This window comes from Podarcis filfolensis (genome assembly GCF_964270895.1).
Source record: "Podarcis filfolensis genome assembly, chromosome: 6".
NCBI lineage: Eukaryota > Metazoa > Chordata > Lepidosauria > Squamata > Lacertidae > Podarcis > Podarcis filfolensis.
In genome coordinates, this window is record NC_139609.1 from 52,372,307 (window position 1) to 52,392,135 (window position 19,829).

Genomic DNA, 19,829 nt, shown 5'->3' on the forward strand with positions numbered 1-19,829 from the left:
GGCGGCGCGAACGGTAATGGCGGTCTCCTTCCACTCGTGAAGGGGAAGCTCCGCAGAAACGGGTCGTCCGCTACGGCAAAGCGGAGACCCCTGCTAGAAACCCACAGGTGGGGATAGCCTGTGGTCGTGGGACTCGGCGGGCGCCTGTAGCGCTCCTCCGCGACGTGAAGGGACCCCGTAAGGAGCTCCGGATCGTGTCGGGGGTGGCGCGGCGTTGTGAGTCGATCGCTCTTTTTGCGGAGTGATGCCGCTAAGCTGCTGCCGGTGAGCGCTGACCCTTTTCCTGGGACTATTCGGCTACAAACTTCAACCCGTAAGTGGGGGACTTTATTTGATTTATGAAGATAAATTTAAGAATTTGGCACACAAGCGGGAGACGCAACCAGGAAGTCCGTCTCCCGGGTTTTGTTTCAAGAACAAAGCAAAGACTCTTTAAAAACCCAAGCCCCAGACTTTGGGATAAATAAGTTGCAAACTCTCACATCAAGCTTTGAAGACCCCCTCTCAATTTTATTGAGGGGAGGAGGGGTGAAAAATCAGCTTTTTCCAGCCGATTCCTTTGAACTTCGGGACTGTAGAACATTGAATCCCTGGCTACTGAGCTGCCAGGGTTTGGAATTTGAAGGCTACTTTGGAACTGTTACTTTATATCTCGCACTTTGCTGAGACAACTCATCTTTGCCAAAGAGTAACTCTGTGGAAATTTAAGGAATTTAAGAGGAGTCTGAAGGTCTTTTACAAATTGGATATTGTTTAACGTCTAGAGGGAACCTTTAACTTTTATGAACTGCGACATTTTTGAGCTTTCCTGACTACAGTATCCCTCTAGTGGAACAATTTGGTTTGGCAACCTACTGGGGGAATTTTCCATCTGTTGATTTGGGGATTTCCATGAGAAAGACAGACTGTGAGACCGACCTTGACGCATAGATAAGAAGGGTTATGAGCGGAAGGACAAGATCAGCTAAAGCCAAAACACTGCAAACTACTTTAACTTCTCAGCTGCGCAGATCCTCTGTCCCCACAATCCCTGTGGCACAAGTGGAAGATATAGAACAACCTAGGCCGGAAGGAATGGCCTCAGGTGGGGACTTTACTTCAGTGTTAAATAAAATATTTGAAAAGTTGGAAGGTTTAAGTAAACAAGTCTCCGACCAGTCAGATAAGATAGACCAAAACACCGCAAGCATTAATAACTTGACTCAACAAGTAAACTTAAATGCACAAACTATTGGAAAGTTGGTGGAAGACACTACTGCAAACCGTAAAATTGCTGAAGAGGCAAAGCAGAAAGTTGAAGAAGTTCAGGGAGAAATCAAACCTATGCGCAAACAGATAGGAGAACATCAGGCACTGCTGTCTATGATCGAACTGAAAAATAAGGAAAACAATTTAAGGATCAGATCTGTACCGGAAATTGATAATGAAAATCTAACTGAGTACCTCACGAAGGAATTTACACAATCTTGGCCCTTGGAAGAAGAAAAGGACTTTAAAATTGTGAGCGCATTCAGACTGGGAAAGGGAGGGAGGAAGATTAAGTCGAGAGACTGTCTAATCTCCCTCAGAACGAGGGAGGAAAGAGACAAAATCCTGAGTGCGCACTTCAAGACGCCATTAGAGATCCAAGAATCAAGGTTGGAAATTTATAAGGATATTCCTAAGCATTTGTTGGAGCTCAGAGTGAATTACGGTGATCTGGTGCAACTTCTGAGAAGCAACAGGATTATCTTCAGATGGGAATTCCCCCAAGGGATTTCCTTTACCTTCAGAGGGAAAAAAGTTAAAATCAAATCGGTGGAAGATAAAGACAAATTTTTGAACGACTACGGAGAAGACCTTCAGAAAGGGATTGAAGAGCCAAGCGATCCAGGATCGGGATCATCAAGTCTAATACCTGCACCTGGGGAATTGAAAGATCCTAAAGATACGCCACTTCCGGGAGCAACAGGAGGAAAATAACACCATCTCAACATGTCTCTGCAACTACTAAGTTGGAATACCAACGGTCTAAACTCCCCGGAAAAGAGGAAGAAGGTTTTTCATTTATTAAAAAAGGAACAATTGGACATAATTTGCTTGCAGGAAACACATGTGATTAGGCTGCACAGAAAAGTGTTAATTAATAAAAAATTAGGCCAAGAATTTATCTCATCAGACAAGGTTAAAAAGAGAGGTGTGGCAATTTATGCAAAAGAAAGCCTATCACCAAAGCTTCTTTTTAAAGATGAACAAGGAAGAATTTTGGCAATAGAAATCCAAACACAAGGAGAGAAATTTCTGATCTTAGGAATTTATGCACCAAATGAGGGGAAATCAGAGTTTTACAAGAAATTGCATGAGACGTTGATGGACTTTATTGACTATAACAATATTATTATGATGGGAGACATGAATGGAGTGGTGTCCATGAACATGGATAAAGCACAAAGACAGACCATAACGAAAGAGGGCAGACTACCAAAAACCTTTTTTGAACTGACTGACAATATGGATTTGATTGATATTTGGAGGACCAAAAATCCCCTAGGTAGAGAGGGAACATTCTTTTCTGAAGCCAAAATGACATGGACAAGGATCGACCAAATTTGGACAACTAGAGGCCTGGCACCTAAAATAAAAAAGGTGGAAATCTGCCCAAAAACCTGCTCCGACCATAATGCGGTAAAGATGGAAATGAAACTAACACCTATCGGTTCCTTCAGATGGAGGATGAATGACACCTTACTAAGAAACCAAGATATCGTAAGGAAGGCCCAAAAGACTCTGAAAGACTATTTTGAAATTAATATGAGAACTATGGTTGAAAAAAGAACGGTTTGGGACGCAAGCAAAGCGGTCATGAGAGGGTTCTTGATTCAACAGAATGCAATAAAAAAGAGATCTCAAAATGAGAAGAAAATGAAAATTTTGGAAAAAATAAAACAAGGGGAGAAGAAGTTAAGAGTTAAACCAAACTCAAAAGAGATTCTAAGAGAGATTAAGTTATATCAGGTGCAATATATGAAATTGATTAATGAAGAAATAGAGTGGAAAATTAAACAAATGAGACAAAAGACTTTTGAGTCAGCTAATAAATGTGGGAAATTATTGGCGTGGCAACTGAAAAAAAGACAGAAGTTAAATACGATCACAAATCTTGAGATCAATGGAAAAAACATACAGAACCCGGAGGAGATTAGAAGGTGCTTTCAGAGATATTTTAAACAACTTTATACGCAAGGGCCGCAGAAAGAAACTGAGATAGACCAATTTTTAAGAACCAATGGATTACAAAAAATATCTTCAGAAAATAAATTAGTATTGAACCAGCAAATTACAGAACAAGAAATTGAAGGTGCCATTCAGAACATGCAACTGGGCAAATCTCCAGGACCGGACGGACTAACCTCCAAATACTACAGAACTTTAAAAGATCTCTTAATTCAACCATTAAAGGAGGTGTGCAATGAGATTTTGGAAGGGAAAAAGGCGCCTGAATCGTGGAAAGAAGCATACATCACATTGATACCCAAGACAGAAGCTGAAAAGACACAACTAAAGAACTATCGTCCTATCTCCCTTTTGAATGTGGATTACAAAATCTTTGCAGACATTTTAGCTAGCAGACTTAAAAAAGTATTAATGGAAGTAATACATAAGGACCAGGCAGGCTTTCTCCCAGGCAGACACTTGTCTGATAATACAAGGAATATAATTGACATTCTGGAGTTGTTGCAAAGGAATATCAACACGAAAGCTGTTTTAGTTTTTATTGATGCGGAGAAAGCCTTTGACAACATTTCTTGGAGTTTTATGAAGAAAAATTTGAAAGGGATGGGAGTGGGTCAGGGGTTCGAAAATGGTATAGGAGCAATATATTCAGAACAAAAAGCGAAATTGATTGTAAACAATGTGGTGACTGAAGATTTTAGGATAGAAAAAGGAACACGTCAGGGCTGCCCTATCTCTCCATTATTATTTATCTCGGTCCTGGAGGTGCTGCTAAACATGATAAGAGGGGACCGATTTGTAAAAGGTATTCAGGTCGGAGCCAAACAATATAAATTGAAAGCCTTTGCAGATGATTTGGTTCTAACTTTACAGGAGCCGGAATCCAGTATGAAAAGAGCTTTGGAATTGATTAAAGAATTTGGTCATGTGGCGGGATTTAGACTAAACAGGGTAAAAACTAAAGTATTAGAGAAGAATTTAACTCCAATGGAAAAGGATAGGTTTCAGAATGAAACAGGCTTAATGGTGGTTAAGAAAGTGAAATACCTAGGGATTAATATGACGGCGAAAAATTTGAACTTATTTAAAGAGAACTATGAGAAATGTTGGGCAGAAGTTAAAAAAGACTTAGAAATCTGGTCTAACTTGAAGCTTTCCTTGTTGGGTCGAATTGCAGCTATAAAAATGAATGTATTGCCTAAAATGCTATTTTTATTTCAATCCTTGCAAATTTTGGACAAGATGGATTGTTTCAAGAAGTGGCAGAGAGACATCTCTAGATTTGTCTGGCAGGGCAAGAAACCTAGAATTAAGTTTAAAATTTTAACTGATGCAAAAGAAAGAGGTGGATTTGCCCTGCCAGACCTTAAATTGTACTATGAATCAGCAGCATTCTGCTGGCTGAAAGACTGGCTGCTTCTTGAAAATACAGACATTTTGGATTTGGAAGGTTTTAATAATGTTTTTGGGTGGCATGCATATCTTTGGTACGACAAGGTTAAAGCTCATAAGGCATTCAAAAACCATATTGTCAGAAAATCTTTGTTTAATGTCTGGATAAGATATAAAGACCTGCTGGAAAGTAAAACCCCAAGGTGGTTGTCACCTATGGAAGCTAAGGCTCAGAAAAAGCTCAATATGGAGGCTAAATGGCCAAAATATTGGGAAATTTTGGAACAAGAAGGTGACAGATTGAAACTGCAGAGTTTTGAAAAATTAAAAGACAAAGTGTGAGATTGGCTTCATTACTATCAAATAAGAGAGGCCTATAATTTGGATAGAAAAATTGGCTTCCAGGTGGATAAATCGAAATTGGAAACAGAACTGTTAGAACCAAAAACTAAGATTTTGTCAAAGATGTATAACTTGCTGTTGAAATGGAACACGCAGGATGAAACGGTCAAATCAGCAATGATCAAATGGGCGCAGGATCTAGGTCATAATATTATGTTTGCTGATTGGGAGCAGTTGTGGACCACCGGTATGAAATTTACGGCATGCATTGCCTTAAAGGAGAACATTATGAAAATGATTTACAGGTGGTACATGACCCCAGTCAAGCTTGCTAAAATTTATCACCTGCCTGACAATAAATGTTGGAAATGTAAAGAAGCTGAGGGAACATTCTTTCACCTCTGGTGGACTTGCCCAAGAGTTAAGGCTTACTGGGAAATGATATATAATGAACTTAAGAAAGTACTTAAAAGTACCTTCCCCAAGAAACCAGAGGCCTTTCTCTTGGGCATAGTTGGCCAATGGGTGCCAAAGAAAGATAGAACATTCTTTATGTATGCAACAACAGCAGCAAGAATACTTTTAGCTAAATATTGGAAGACACAGGATCTACCCACCGTGGAGGAATGGCAGACGCAAGTGATAGACTACATGGAGATGGCTGAAATGACTGGCAGAATCCGTGACCAGGGAGAAGAATCGATGGAACAGGACTGGAAAAAGTTTAAGGACTATCTACAAAAACACTGTAAAATCTTGGAGTGTCAATAGGATGTGGGAAGTAAAAGCAACAGGGTTTGTGTGACTTTGGCCAAAGGTGTGTGAAAAGAAGAATCTAAGAAAAAAAGGATAAGGGGTTATGAACAGAACAATATTATGTCATATTTTATAAGATGAGGTACGGATTAAAATAAATGGAAAATGGGGACATAATAATTAGAATATAATATTAAGTATGGTTGAAACAAGGTTTTGAATTTGCTGAATCTGATTGGAGTAAAGTGGAACACAAAAAAGGGGGATGTGAGGAGGTCAAGACAGAGGGGCATGGAACTTTATAAATTTAAGAAAGAGTGTTTTTCTTTTTTCTGTTTTTCTATTTTTCTTCTTTCATTTTTTTTTTCTGTCATGTTGTTTTTCTTGAGCTTTATGTATGGAAATGATACATTTTGAAATGATGAATTCTTTGTTTTGTAAAACTTTAATAAATATGTATTTAAAAAAAAAAAGATCATCATATTTAGAGATTTCTCTGAATCTCCAGACTTCCATGGGTCCTACTGTCAACATTTTCAAGTGCATATTATTTGGACAAACATATTGTCCAAACATATTATATGGACAAACATATTGTCCATAGTGTTTGTTACATTATAAGTGTTATTAAAACCCTGCTAATGTTTTTATCTGCTTACAATGGTCTCTTAAATAGACTATAATCCCCCCCCCCATTCTTTCTTGAATGGGAAGTTTTTGTCTTCTTGGTTTCTGAGCTTTCTGGTCAGCTTTGCCATTTCAGCATAGTCCAACAGGAAGTTGCCTTGTATCAAGATACACTATTATTGCATCTGGGCCAGTCTAAGCTGACTGGCAGCAGCTCTCTGGAGTATGTACCTGAGAGGTCTTTCATGGCACCTTGCTATCCTATCATCCTTTTAACTGAAGATGCCAAATATTGAGCCTGGCACGTTCTGCATGTGAGGACATGCCCCGTCACTGAGCTGTTGCCCTGGCAATAGTTCTCACCCATCCCTGACAGCCTTGTTTTCTTTCTTCTACTCAGGTGCATATTCAGAGTGATGCAAGACAACTGGAGCTAGGGAACCCTGTAACTCAGAGAACCCTGTCTTGGCACATTCAATTCAGTGAGTATCAGAAATGGTTTGCCTGGTGCAGTGGAACCATTATACTAGCTTGCCAGCAGGTGGGTTGCTCTTGCTTACTAGGATGGGCAGGGAAGTCAGTGCAGTGCAAAGATGCCAGACTGGCTCTGCTAGTGTGTTCACACCACACCAACCTCACCCTCCCAGCAAGCAATAGAGACCCACCTTGCTGGTAGTGGTGACTGGTGTCCCATTAGGACTCATGAGCTGGAAGGTAGGGGAGTGCAACAGTAGGTGCAGCCAGAGCCAACCACAGGCAGAGCCAACTTGCTCCGGTTTTGTCCTAGTTTTCCTCCTCCTGGTTGAGTTCTGGCAACCCTGAGATGAAGGAGGAAGCTGGCAGGCAGTGCCACCCCCTGGGTTGGTTGTAAGCAGGAAGGCAGGCAGGCAGGCAGGCAGGCAGGTGGGGGTGGGCTGAGGGCAAGTTCAAGGTTGGTGGGGCAGCACACCATTCCTTCCACTGGACAAGTTTCCACTGCCTGCCAGGAAAGCAGAGTAACAGCTGCTGTTGGGTCTCCTGACACCCTGAAAGTGAGCTGAAAACCCCCACACTGACTAACACAAGTCAGCTTTGCAGCACGGAGGCTCTTCAGCTCTTGCCTCTTCTGCAACAAGACTGGCACACAAGGCAGATTGTGGTTTATTTTTTAAAAAATTAAAAAACATACCTGGACAATGTCACGTTCTGCAATCTTTCCACGGGACGAGATTCGAATGTCATCTCCATCCAGCTCCACCATGGCTGTCCATTGTGGGGAGGGATGAATGGAAGGAAGGAAGGTGGGTTAATAATACATTGCATGAGTAAGGGTGCAAAGGAGTAAAAGACTGCAGGAGGCCAACAAAACTCCTCTATGCCATGACTGATAAGCTGTTCCATTATCTGAAAAAGGCAATTTGAGCAAAGAGCTCCACTATCTTCTTTCAGAGCAGGAAAACCACCTTCAATTTTCATTTCGTGTATTGTAATTTGCTCTACTGATGGCCCTATCAATGTCTGTTTCTCATTGCTCACTGCAAGATATAATTAATCTGTTAAATTCTGTGGCGCTGTGGGTACTTGCCGATCGTATGGTCGGCGGTTTGAATCCCCACGGCGGGGTGAGCTCCCGTCGTTCGGTCCCAGCTCCTGCCCACCTAGCAGTTCGAAAGCACCCCTAAGTGCAAGTAGATAAATAGGTACCGCTTTATAGCGGGAAGGTAAACAGCGTTTTCGTGTGCTGCGCTGGTGCTGGCTCGCCAGAGCAGCTTCGTCACGCTGGCCACGTGACCTGGAAGTGTCTTCGGACAGCGCTGGCTCCCGGCCTCTTAAGTGAGATGAGCACACAACCCTAGAGTCGGACACGACTGGCCCGTACGGGCAGGGGTACCTTTACCTTTACCATTCTACCCGTTGATTTCATTATACAGCCTTTCAGCCTTTTGCATGCTTTTGGATGCTTCTGCAGCCAATCAGAAGCTGAGCTTTGGTTTCCAAATGTTTTGGAAGTTGAACGGACTTCCGGAATGGATTCTGTTCAACTTCCAAGGTACGACTGAATATCACACTGGGCTAATCATGCATCATACAATGCCTATGGGAATATTTGCAAATCTATAGTGACTATAGGGCACAGCTGCCCCTATCTGCCCCGTGTCGTGGATGCAGGGGTCCCGAATCAGAGTCACCTGCCCTGAGCTAACCTGGGGACCACCTGTAGAACTAAAGTAGTTTTGGGGATGGGCATTCAGCCAGGAGCAGGAGGGTGGGGAGGAGATTTTGCTCTACGTCCCCCTGACCAAGAGAAGTGGAGTTAATTCTTCTGGCTCTCCTTTGCACCCAAAGGAGCACCCTTCTTTTCAAGTGGTTTTTCTGCATGGATGTTGCTTGCAAAGGAGCACCATGCAGGGGGGGTGACAAAATGGTAGGCGGCACTCACAGCAGGGCCTGCAGTGCGCCAGAGCCATGCATCTCAGGTGCCTGCAGGCTCCACAGTGTCCACAATGTCCGCCTGCTGCCTCCCCCCAGCTGTAGGGTGCCCCCGTTCCGTCCTCCCCTAAGGGCACTGCATGCTCTGTCCCTACTAAGGGCGCCACGCCCTCTGACCTATGGCCGATTCACCCTGCCCCTGGGTGCGCCGCCCCAGATGCCCAAGAGGCTTCCTCTGCCACTGGCACCATGCCCACTTACCCTCTGCAGGTGGAGATGCAGTTGGGGCTAAAGGGGGTTGGCAGGCACTGTCATTCCCCCATGCAGAGCAAAAGATGCCACACAGCACTATGCAAGCACCACGCCAGGGCCTTTGCCTGCATGGCTTGATTCCAAACCATGTGGGCAAAATTGGATTAACTGATGTCAGGTGACTGACAGGTGTGTGGCCCCACTCCCCAGCCAAACTCAGCCAGATGGGGTAGAAAAGGATCTGGTTGGATGGTATCAATGTATTATTTACAATATATGTTTTTCTGCTTTCTGAGAATGGCTAATCCAGTGTCACCGCTAGTATCCAAAGCTGCAGTGGGTGGGCGATACCAGAGTTGCTATGGGTGTTTCTGTCAGCATGCTATATTAGTGCCTATTGCTGGACATGGTTCTGTTGGTTTTGCTGCTGGCTAAGCATAGATCGCAACTACCGTATTTTTTGCTCTATAAGACTCACCTTTTCCCTCCTAAAAAGTAAGGGGAAATGTGTGTGCGTCTTATGGAGCGAATGCAGGCTGCGCAGCTATCCCAGAAGCCAGAACAGCAAGAAGGATCACTGCTTTCGCTGCGCAGTGGTCCCTCTTGTTGTTCTGGCTTCTGAGATTCAGAACATTTTTTTTCTTGTTGTCCTCCTCCAAAAACTAGGTGTGTCTTATGGTCTGGTGCGTCTTATAGAGCGAAAAATACGGTATCTCATACTGGCCTTAACCTCTGGGATAGCAGCTGCCATTGTAGCAGAAGCATAGGATTCAGCCTTTCAGCCAAAGCATTTGAAAGTCATCATATTTCATGACTGTTTGCACAAAAGTTCTTACCGTCAAATTCAGCCTGTCCAACTCCTACAATGATTATGGACATAGGAAGCTTGGCAGCCTGAGAGTCAACAGGAAAGAAGGAAGGAAGATGAGTGTGGCAGGGGGTTGGGGTTGATATGGGAAGGAGAGGAAGAGAGAAAACAAGAGCGTGAATTCAAAACAGAAAGCTGCAAAGTGATGTGTCAGAAATCAGGACATAGATTGTGTGGGGCAGAGATGGGATGGGGAGTCTGTTGCAAGCACAGCCAGTGGTCAGGGATGCAACAACATCTGGGAAGTCCCAGATTCCCTACCCCTGGGCTAGCTTTAGCACTGCTTGGTTATGAATATTTGCATTAAAGGTAAATAATATTGGGAAGTGGTAACAGAGCAGCTGTTGCTTGCCTTTGGCACAGAAATATAAGAAAGCTAGAACCAAAGCCAGTCCTAATTATAAGTGGAAGATTATGGTGATCTAGGCCTTTTAAAGACATATGTGTAATAATTTTATAGTTATTCATTTGTATCAGGCAGGAGAACCTTTGGCCCTAAAGATGCTGCTGAGCTAGAACTTCCAAGAGTCCAAGCAAGCATGGCCAATGGCCAAGAATGCAGGGAGTTGTAGTTGTGTCATCTGGAGGGGAAAAGGTTTTCCCACATCTGATTTATATAATGACTGGTGGAATTTCAAATGCCCAATGACATGTTCACATGTGGAACTTGAGTAGCGGGGTGTCCAGCAAGCCATGGCAGTGCAACTCTTAGCCATATTGAGAACATGATCCTCATGTGCGATTCACAAAAATCAGTTTTTGTGATAACTGTGACGTTAACATATGAGAGTGCTGGAGGTGAAATAGTTAAACAGGTTACCCAATCAGAACCCAGCGGGGTGGAGTCAGAGGGACTATAAAACCAGCTCTAGGAGGGGTGAAGGGGAGAGTTCGTTGGGATGTTGGTTGGAGTGGGAGTGAATTGGGATAGAGTCTGTGGGGAGGTTGAGTTAGTGTAGCAAAATAAGCTGAGTCAGGAACAGTTAGGAGCTGGGAAGACAAGTAAAATCTGAGAGGTGGTTTAGTGAGTGAGAGCAGGAAGTGGAAGTTATAGGTCTGGATAGGCACCCAATGATTGTCATTGAGACTGTTTATGAAACCAAACGCTTGTTAAACTGCAATAAATAGAAGTTTATGTTCCAATTTAACCCTGATTGGACTCAGTATTGTACCAGGTAGGGCCTGGGTAGTGGCAGTGAGAAATAAAGTGGTGGCACAGGGATCAATAGACGGTGCCACCGTCTATTGATCGCCACAATAACTACACCAGGGGGAGCAGAACTTGGACTTTGAGTTCCCCCGCTCTCCATATTCCATATGAACAATGAAGAGAGATTTGTCTTTTTAAATGCATTGCTAAGTTTGCTGCTGGTTGTAATGGCATATTGCCAGTCTAGCCCTACCCCCACTCCTTTGCAGCACATTTGTATATTTAACTCTGATCACACTTTATACGTGCAGACTTTGGACCTTTTAAAAAGCACAAAATGCCACTTCGTCCTTATATGGGTAGCAAAATATTTTGAGAATATTGCCATGGGGGAGATGGGGCGGGAGCCAATTCACACTCCATGGTGCTAAACTAACATAGTCATGGAATCAGAATTAACCCATTGTCACAAATGATTTATCAAGGAACTGCTGCTTCCATAGAAAAAGGGAGCAGATTCACCCAATTTATTTAGCCGCCTCTTCCAATTTTAATAGGCTAAGCCCTTCTGTTTGCTTATAGAAACAACCCTTTCTGAGACCTCTCCCTGACCCTAATGCTCTCCTGCTTGCTAATGGGCTTTGCCATTGTGTTATTTAAAGAAATCACAGTGATACGCTTTGTGCTTTCCATTCTGCTTGCCTGCCAAACACCTTCAGGAACTCTTTTGTTGTTGTTGTTGTTGTTGTTGTTAACACACACACACACACACACACACACACACACACAGTCTTTTTATCCAATTATCAAGCTTCCTTCTCTTCCCCATCAGCAATCACTGATTGTATTTAGCTGTTAAAAACGCAGACGGTGTAATCATCAGTGTGTTCTTTGCTGGGGCTGATCTCTGGCCAGGCTGGAACAGTTTAATAATGAGCACCCCTCATCTACAACACAGCACATGGAAGTGTCAAAATGGCTGCATGGGTAGGAGGAGATAAAAGGAAAATTGCCCAGAGAAGTGATTGGGTGCTTAAAGCAATTATGGTGCAAATAGGAAGATGCTGTGAGTTCATGTGGTCCAGCTGATACTCAAAGTTGCCTGGGAGGCCTGAGTTCAAAGCCTGCCTGAGCAATGGGCAAATTAGCCTTGGGCAAGTCATTTTCTCTCACCCTTAATCTTTCATCAGCTGTTTTGATCAGGCAGGAGATAACAGAGGATGGCACACAGTGGTTAAAAGAGTGAGTTGGGAAGACCCAAGCTTTAGGCATGCTGCTAGATTTGGTTCTCATCTTTAAAATGGGGTCTACTTTATAGGCTTGTGCAGGGGTTACTAATTAAGTTAAGCACTATGCGAGTTCTAAATCTAATTAGAAGTGCTGTATCAGTCATGTTGTTAACATGAGGGCAGAAAATGGCTACAAGGTAAAGAAGGAACAGCATATATTTTTTTACACTATTTAGTGCTCCTATGTGGAGTTCCTGTGGGGCTAGTGAATGTTTGACCTTTTTGCAGTGGGAAAACGGATCTGTGCTGTGGCTACATCTCTCTCCCCCCCCCCCCCCCCGTGGCTTGAAATAAATTCCAGGATCTTAACTCTCTAGCATATTACATTGCCTACCTGAAACTATTTTACTCCCCATCCTGGCAGGTGCAGTTACACTTTTGTTTGTTGGCAGATCTGAACTCCTGGGACAACACCCCCAACCTGTGCTACTCACGTTGACAATAGCTTCTTTTGTCTGGGCCATGTCCGATATCACGCCATCAGTGATGATGAGCAAAACGAAATACTGGGAACCGTCCTGCACAGCTGCAGCGTACCTGAGTTTTGGGAGGAGATCATGAGAATTTAGGAACAGAGGCAGGAGTGTTGTCAGGGTGGTCTGAATTCTGAACTAAACACCCCGCATTCTGAAAGACATATGGTCTTGTAGTAAGGTTAAAGATTACTGGGAAATGATATAGAATGAATTGAAAAGCATGTTTAAAATAGCATGGTTATGAAGTAAGGAGAATTTTACCAACCCACATTTCCATTAGGCTATGCTGGTTATCTCACTTTGTGGTTTGTAAGAAGCTACCAGAATGTCATCAGCCATCCAAATATGCCCATAAGAATAGGAGTTGCATTCTCATTACCTGCGGGTCATTTCCCACTACAGCTAGCATTTGTCATGCTTTGTGATGATACCTTGCACCGATGAGACATACCTAGCCACGTGGTTAACCACCGGTGCGAAGTTAGTTGGACCATAGAGCTGGACGGTCTTGAGGCTCTGGTGATAGGCTTCAAGGATACCTTCTATTCCACTACAATGAGGATTGTCAACATTGCCATTCTGCAGGAGAGAAAAGGAGAGACAATTAGGGCGAAAGTTCCCCAGGCAGAGTGTCTGAATCCTTGCCCTTTTGGGATTCCCCACCCCAGCGGCGGACCTAGCCACTCGGGCATCTGGAGTGGCGCACATACTGTGCACTCGGGGGCAGGGCAATCCACCCATGGGGTGGAGCGATCTGCCCACGGGGCTGGGTGATCCGCCTGGGGGGCGATTGGCGGGGCAGCGATATGCCCGGGGGGGGGGGATTTTGTCACCCCCCTGGGATAACACCCAGGGCAGACTGCCCCCACTGCATCCCCCTTTCTCCACTACTGTCCACCCCATTCTCAGTGTTTGGCTCAGTTGATGGATGACCATCAGCAGAGATCAATACACTGGCTAGAGGAACTGCTAGCTAAGGGAGTGCAATAAATGTCACCAATCAGATATTACGCTGATGCAAAGGGAGCTGCCTCTTGGGATTTAGAGGGACAGCAACAGCAAATGAAAATGATGACTCTTCTCTGCATCTGAAGCTCATGTCAACTTTTCAAAGAGAGACAAAGAAACCAGCCCCAAACTTATCTAAGTCAGTCCTAGGACTCTCAGATGTTCCTTGCTAGGTAAGCCTTCAAGGATGAGACCATCACATGAGAAAGCAAAGGTGTATAGTGCAAACCTATTCATGTTTGCTCAGGAGTATGTCCTACTATGTTTAATGAGGCTTGCTCCCAAGCAAATGTGTATAGGATTTTAGTCTAAAAGATTTAAGGATTCTGCTACTGGTGAAAAGTTCCTGCTGAAGGAGAACATGGGGATTTTTCCTTCATCAGGGAATGTTGGCAGATGGGTCCCGTTTGCCTGCCACTGGATTCAATTTGAGGCAAAGTATAAGAAGGTGTTTCTGAGTGCTGATTCCAAGGAAGGTTGTCAGTACCAAGGGGAACTCATGAGACACACGCCCATCCGGAGGAATTTTGGCTCCAAACCCAAGTGCTGGGAACATTTTGTCACTGTCATAGTCCTGGATTATCTCGCCAACAGCCTTCAGTGCCATTGCATAGGCATTGAGCTGGTATGGATTCATGTAGTGAAGGGAAGTAGACTGAGAGGGATTCCCTGCCAAAGAGAGAGAGAGAGAATGAATAGTAGTTGCTTCACTGTCTGGTAGGCTGTAGTGTGGCATTCATGAGGTCTGCATGAAGCCTTAGGAACAGAGGAAGCTCCTAAGATGTATCCCACCTTCCAAGGTTGAAGATACAACACACTTACTCAGAGGTAAACTGCAGCAAAAGTGATATAACTTATTTCTGACTAGGCACATATGGTATTATGTCTCTAGGCTACAGTCCTACACAGACGTACAATTGAACACAATGAATACTTTTGAGAAAACATGCTGTAGATTGCACTGTAGATTTAACAACTTCAATAAATACGTGCATCTCCAAAAAGAATGATTTAAACATTGGGAAATCAAGTGAACAAAAACTTAACAGCAGCTCTGCGAGACATCTGCTGTAAAAAACTTACCATTGGAAGCTGTGAAGTCAATGGCCACTGTGAAATTGATCTGCGTCCTGAAAAAATGTCACATCACATTACTTAGTCAGATTGATAAATCTATAAGCATTTCGATTAGCTCAGAACCTTTGAGTGGGATGACCAACCCAAGTGAATGTCTAGAACACCACTTGTCCGTCTCTTTCCTGGCTCTTTTCTCTTTCCATCTGTCTCCCACAAACCTTGCGTTTTGTAATCATTCAGAGTTGGATTCGGTTTTTGAATCTCTCTAGAGTTGAGAGAAGATGCAAAAAGACAGGTTATGCCACCATGTGCCTTCTACACACACTTGGCCACAGCAATTGGCAGATACGTTGTGAGCAACCAATGTTTCTATATTATTTATTTTATTCATGGATTCCGCCTCATACCTCACACTGTCAGGTGGGGGGGGGCGGTCCCTGAAGGCAACCTGGACAAAGTTCTTTATTAAAACAACAAAACAGTTCAAAAGTAAAATCACAAGGTTTTAACCAACTAAGTTCCACTCAGAGAAGACTCCCTGGAATTAATATACAAAAGTTAGTATTGCCCATCGATATAAATGGGTCTATTCTGAGCAGAACTAATACTGGATTCAACCCACATAACAGGCACACACAACAGATAGTGGCATCATATTCCTTGGGATCCTCAACAGCCTATGTAGACACTGTTTAGGTTTTTGTACTGTACTGGAGAGCAAAGCCCACTGGACGTAGTGGGGGCTTACTTCTGAGTAAACATACACAAGACTGGGTGTTAAAAGAGTTCCTGCATGTTGGTACAGATTCCTGAGAAGAAACATGTTTGACACTGCCATGTGGTGTCAAACATGTTTCTTCTCAGGAATCTGTGCCAACATGTGGTTTCTCTCAAATATATGTGCGAGCAGCAGCCTCTTGCCTTAGAAAATGTGTCATCACCACAAAACAGTAAAGTATCATTATAGGGATGGGGGTGCTGAACCATCCATCCTCTTCCTATTCCTCCTAACCCCCCCACCCTCAGTTTTTTCCCATAGCTGGGTTAATTTATAATATTGGAGCGAACTAGAGCTAGATGCAGTGGGGAGAAAGGCTATGGGGAGGAATGCAGCAGGCAAAGAAAGTGACCACCCACTTATTGGCACCTGGGGGATTCATCCAGACACCCCCATAACTACATCTGCTTGGGATTGCTCCCTAGTCCTGTGACTTTACTACTGTTCAGGTTGAAAAACAGAAGTCTGTTTCTTCATATATAATCCCATCTTTCCAGAGGGAAACAGAGGAGCTAATCGCATGGCAAGCTGTTCTCTACACTTCCATTTTATCAGTTCAGCAGAAGCCAAATGGGAATTTTTAAGATGTGGAGCCTCAATTCTTCTAGGCCACCCAGAGTAAGAGGATTGCACATTTCTCAGCTGCTTCCCTTCCTCCCAACTGCAACAGCTCCAAGTCCCAGAAACTTATGAAGCTGTGAGTAAAGCTACCATTGCTGGACAGTTTTTGGCTAATTAGGCCAATTTGACCAAATCCTGCTATCTTTTCAGCTGGCATCATAACACACATTTTATACCCCAAATGATAGACTACAAAACCATAATCAGGCAAACTGGGCTGCCTGGGTTCTCACTGACTTGACCAAGGTTAAACAAAACTGAACTCTCCAGGTCCTCTGCTGGAGCCACTGGACCTTGGCTAGAGCGCCGTTGCTCTTGACATATGAGAAGGGAGGGTTGGTAAAATACCCCCAATTAATACACAGACCAAACATGCTGCTTTTCATTGCAGGATGTCAGTAGGCTGAGAGGCTCCCTTGTAACATCTTTCTTTTAATTCAATGATTCCCAGGAGCCTATTTGAAAACTAGGGCATGAATGCAGTACGCACCACAGCCCAGCCACTTTATCTTCTTCAGAGGCACAGCATAATGCTGAAAAAGATGAAATTTTTCTTCTCCGGGTGATGGCTCACTGTTAAAGAACCTGTAGCCCAAATCCCCATACATCAACACAGAACTGAGCGGAGGTGTACCTAGGCTCCCTTGCGCCCTTGGCAAGGAGCTGTATTGGCACCTCCTGTCCCTTGCACTCTAGGCGAGGAGACGTGCCCAGCTGCCCAGAGCAGCGGAGGAGTGGCCCAGGAAACATGTAGATGGGCAGGAAGGCTCCTAGTTCCTCAGGGCCAGAGTGGAAAGGTGTGATTTTGGAGGGCCACTGGCCCTGTGCCATTGCTGGGTGCCAAACTCACCAACCCCTAGGTTTGTCCCTGGAACGAAGTACTATGAGGCTTTAGGCTCCTGAGTGTATTCACTTGGGGTCACCAACCTTTTCTGGAGGTGGGGGCGTGGACACATTTGCAAATGGATATGTTGTTGTGGGCACCACACCTCTCCCTTCCCCAGTGTAACCTTCTTTGGATTCCACATAGGCTTGAAGTAACTGTTCTATTGGTTTAAGAAGCCTTCTTTCAAGCTCATTTTGTGGTGGGAGGCAGGTGGGGATGGTCACCAGGGAAAACCTTTGTTGACACTTCTATACCTGTGGCTGCCATGTTGCTGGCCCATGGTGTACAGAAGGTCAGCAAACTTTTTCAGCAGGGGGCCGGGCCACTGTCCCTCAGACCTTGTGGGGGGAGGACTATATTTGTTTTTTTTGGGGGGGGGGGGAATGAAAGAATTCCTATGCCCCACAAGTAACCCAGAGATGCATTTTAAATACAGTGGTACCTCGGGATGCGAACGGGATCCGTTCTGGAGCCCCGTTCGCATCCCGAAGCGAACACAACTCGCATCTGCGTGTGTGCGGGTTGCGTTTTGCAGCTTCCGCGCATGTGTGCGACGTCATTTTGACTGCGCATGCGGGTGCAGCAAAACCCGGAAGTAACATACTGAAATACTTAACTTGAAGCACATTTATCCCGAGGTATGACTGTAAAAGCACAATTCTACTCATGTAAAATCACCAGGCAGGCCCCACAAATAACCCAGAGATGCATTTTAAATAAACGGACACATTCTACTCATGTAAAAACACGCTGATTCCCGGACCATCTGCGGGCCGGATTTAGAAGGCAATTGTGCCGGATCCGACCCCCGGGTCTTAGTGTACAGAGTTGCCAGCTTAGGATTCCACCATTGCTGCATTACATTGCCTTCAATAACTGATGATAAACCAATAGTTATAAATGTCAGGTGACTGTGCCAAGTGGCATTGCTAACAGCACAGCACATCAGTTATGCATTATCTTTTCTTTGTCTTACTAGGACTGGTACGAAGCAAGTCCCATTTCTGGCTCCATCGCAGTGGATGAAGAACAGTGGTTTAGAGGACAGCTAACATTAGTGCTGATAAAAGGCATGATTGAAAAAGCTGCCTGCAGACATTTCTCTGGCAGCCTTCTCAGATGAGATTCCAAGCCTGTCATCTCCTACCCTCAGTCAATATCAGCTGCTCCCATGACAGACCCTTCCTTCAGATGTTGTGCAACCACCATAATGAAAGAATGCGGCTGTCAATGGAAGATAACATTTTAAACTTCTGGTTAGATAGGCAGAGACAAGGCCAGTGGGAAAGGACTTTTTGTTTTGCTGCTGAGATCCATTGGAGTATCAGAACTAGTGCAGATACATGGAGTGTGAGCCTCATCTGCCACTATATATAATACACAGGCACACACACATACAGGCAACATGGGCATAAAAGGGTGTGTGTGTGTGATTAAGAAGGTTGGAGTTAAATGGCAACAGTATGGTATTTCCTTGGAGATTTGAGGATAAGAATACAGGGACATAAGAACCCAGCTTTTGCAAGGCTCCATGTTGTCCATCGTCCTGTTTCCTACATTGTCTGTTACGAAGCTACTGGGAAGTCCAAAAGCAGGACTTGAAGGCAACTCCTCCCACTGTTTCTCTGCATAAATACCATATTTTTCGCTCTATAACACCCACCTGACCATAACACGCACATAGTTTTTAGAGGAGGAAAACAAGAAAAAAAAAATTCTAAACGAAACAGTGGATGTATGATTTTTGTGGTTCATGCTGTGGCCACAGACATGTGATCTGACGGTGAGTTTGGGGTAGCCCAATGCAAAAATCCTGAGGATCCATGTGGATCCACGCTTTGTAACCACGTTTTTGCACCACTGCGGCCCCAAGCAACAGTGGGTGCGTGATTTTTTTGGTGCAAGCTGTAGCCATGGACATGCTATGTAATCTGATGGTGAATTTGGGGTGACCCAGTGTAAAAATCCTGAGGATCCATGTGGATCCATGCTTTGTAACCAGGCTCTCTGTCCCTCTCTTCTCCCCACTCAATGGCTCTTCTCCCGCTTTGCTGTTTCAAAGCGAGCCACGGAGGAGGGAAGGAAGGGGAACCATGGATCCTCTGTTCACGACTGCAGCAGATCCCCCCACCATCCGTAGGCATTCGCTCCATAACACACACAGACATTTCCCCTTACTTTCTAGGAGGAAAAAAGTGAGTGTTATGGAGCAAAAAATATGGTACCTCTGAACCTGGCTCACAGGTATTGATAGAACCTGGCTCACAGGTATTGTAAATTCAATACTAATAAAAAAAAATACCCTCTATCATTAAAGTATCGCAAAAGTAGTAAAGAAAATGAATCTTTGCCTAGCTGGCTAATGGCTCTCCAGCACGAGTCTGTGAATGAAACAAGCTTAATTTATGGATCATGCAGAAATGGCACAACTTACCAGAAGAATAAGAAACTAGGATAACAAACTTTTTATAAAGGAATGGGAATATATTGAATATTTACACTCGAATTGCAAACAGATAAAAACACTGGCAGGACTATTGTAATAACCTGCAGTTTTTAAAATATAGATATATGAAAATAGATGAATAAAAGAGGGATTTAATATAACTTTATATATGCAGGGTATTACAATAAAAAAATTAATGAACTGCAGAAAGAGGAGGAAGGAAGTCGAGTTTTGAAATG

General features: G+C 43.9%; 1 protein-coding gene across 1 annotated transcript in view; it reads right to left on the reverse strand.

The window, feature by feature from the left end:
• The window catches only part of LOC310764286 (copine-5-like), a 127,999-nt gene that overhangs the window by 1,333 nt on the left and 106,837 nt on the right, over window positions 1–19,829 (reverse strand). The window contains exons 14-19 of the mRNA XM_083617874.1: window positions 14,866–14,912; window positions 14,270–14,451; window positions 13,226–13,353; window positions 12,733–12,835; window positions 9,828–9,885; window positions 7,499–7,572 (exon numbers count right to left, since the gene is read on the reverse strand). Of these exons, the coding sequence (XP_083474000.1) occupies window positions 7,499–7,572; window positions 9,828–9,885; window positions 12,733–12,835; window positions 13,226–13,353; window positions 14,270–14,451; window positions 14,866–14,912 (592 nt within the window). The remainder of the gene's footprint in view (window positions 1–7,498; window positions 7,573–9,827; window positions 9,886–12,732; window positions 12,836–13,225; window positions 13,354–14,269; window positions 14,452–14,865; window positions 14,913–19,829) is intronic.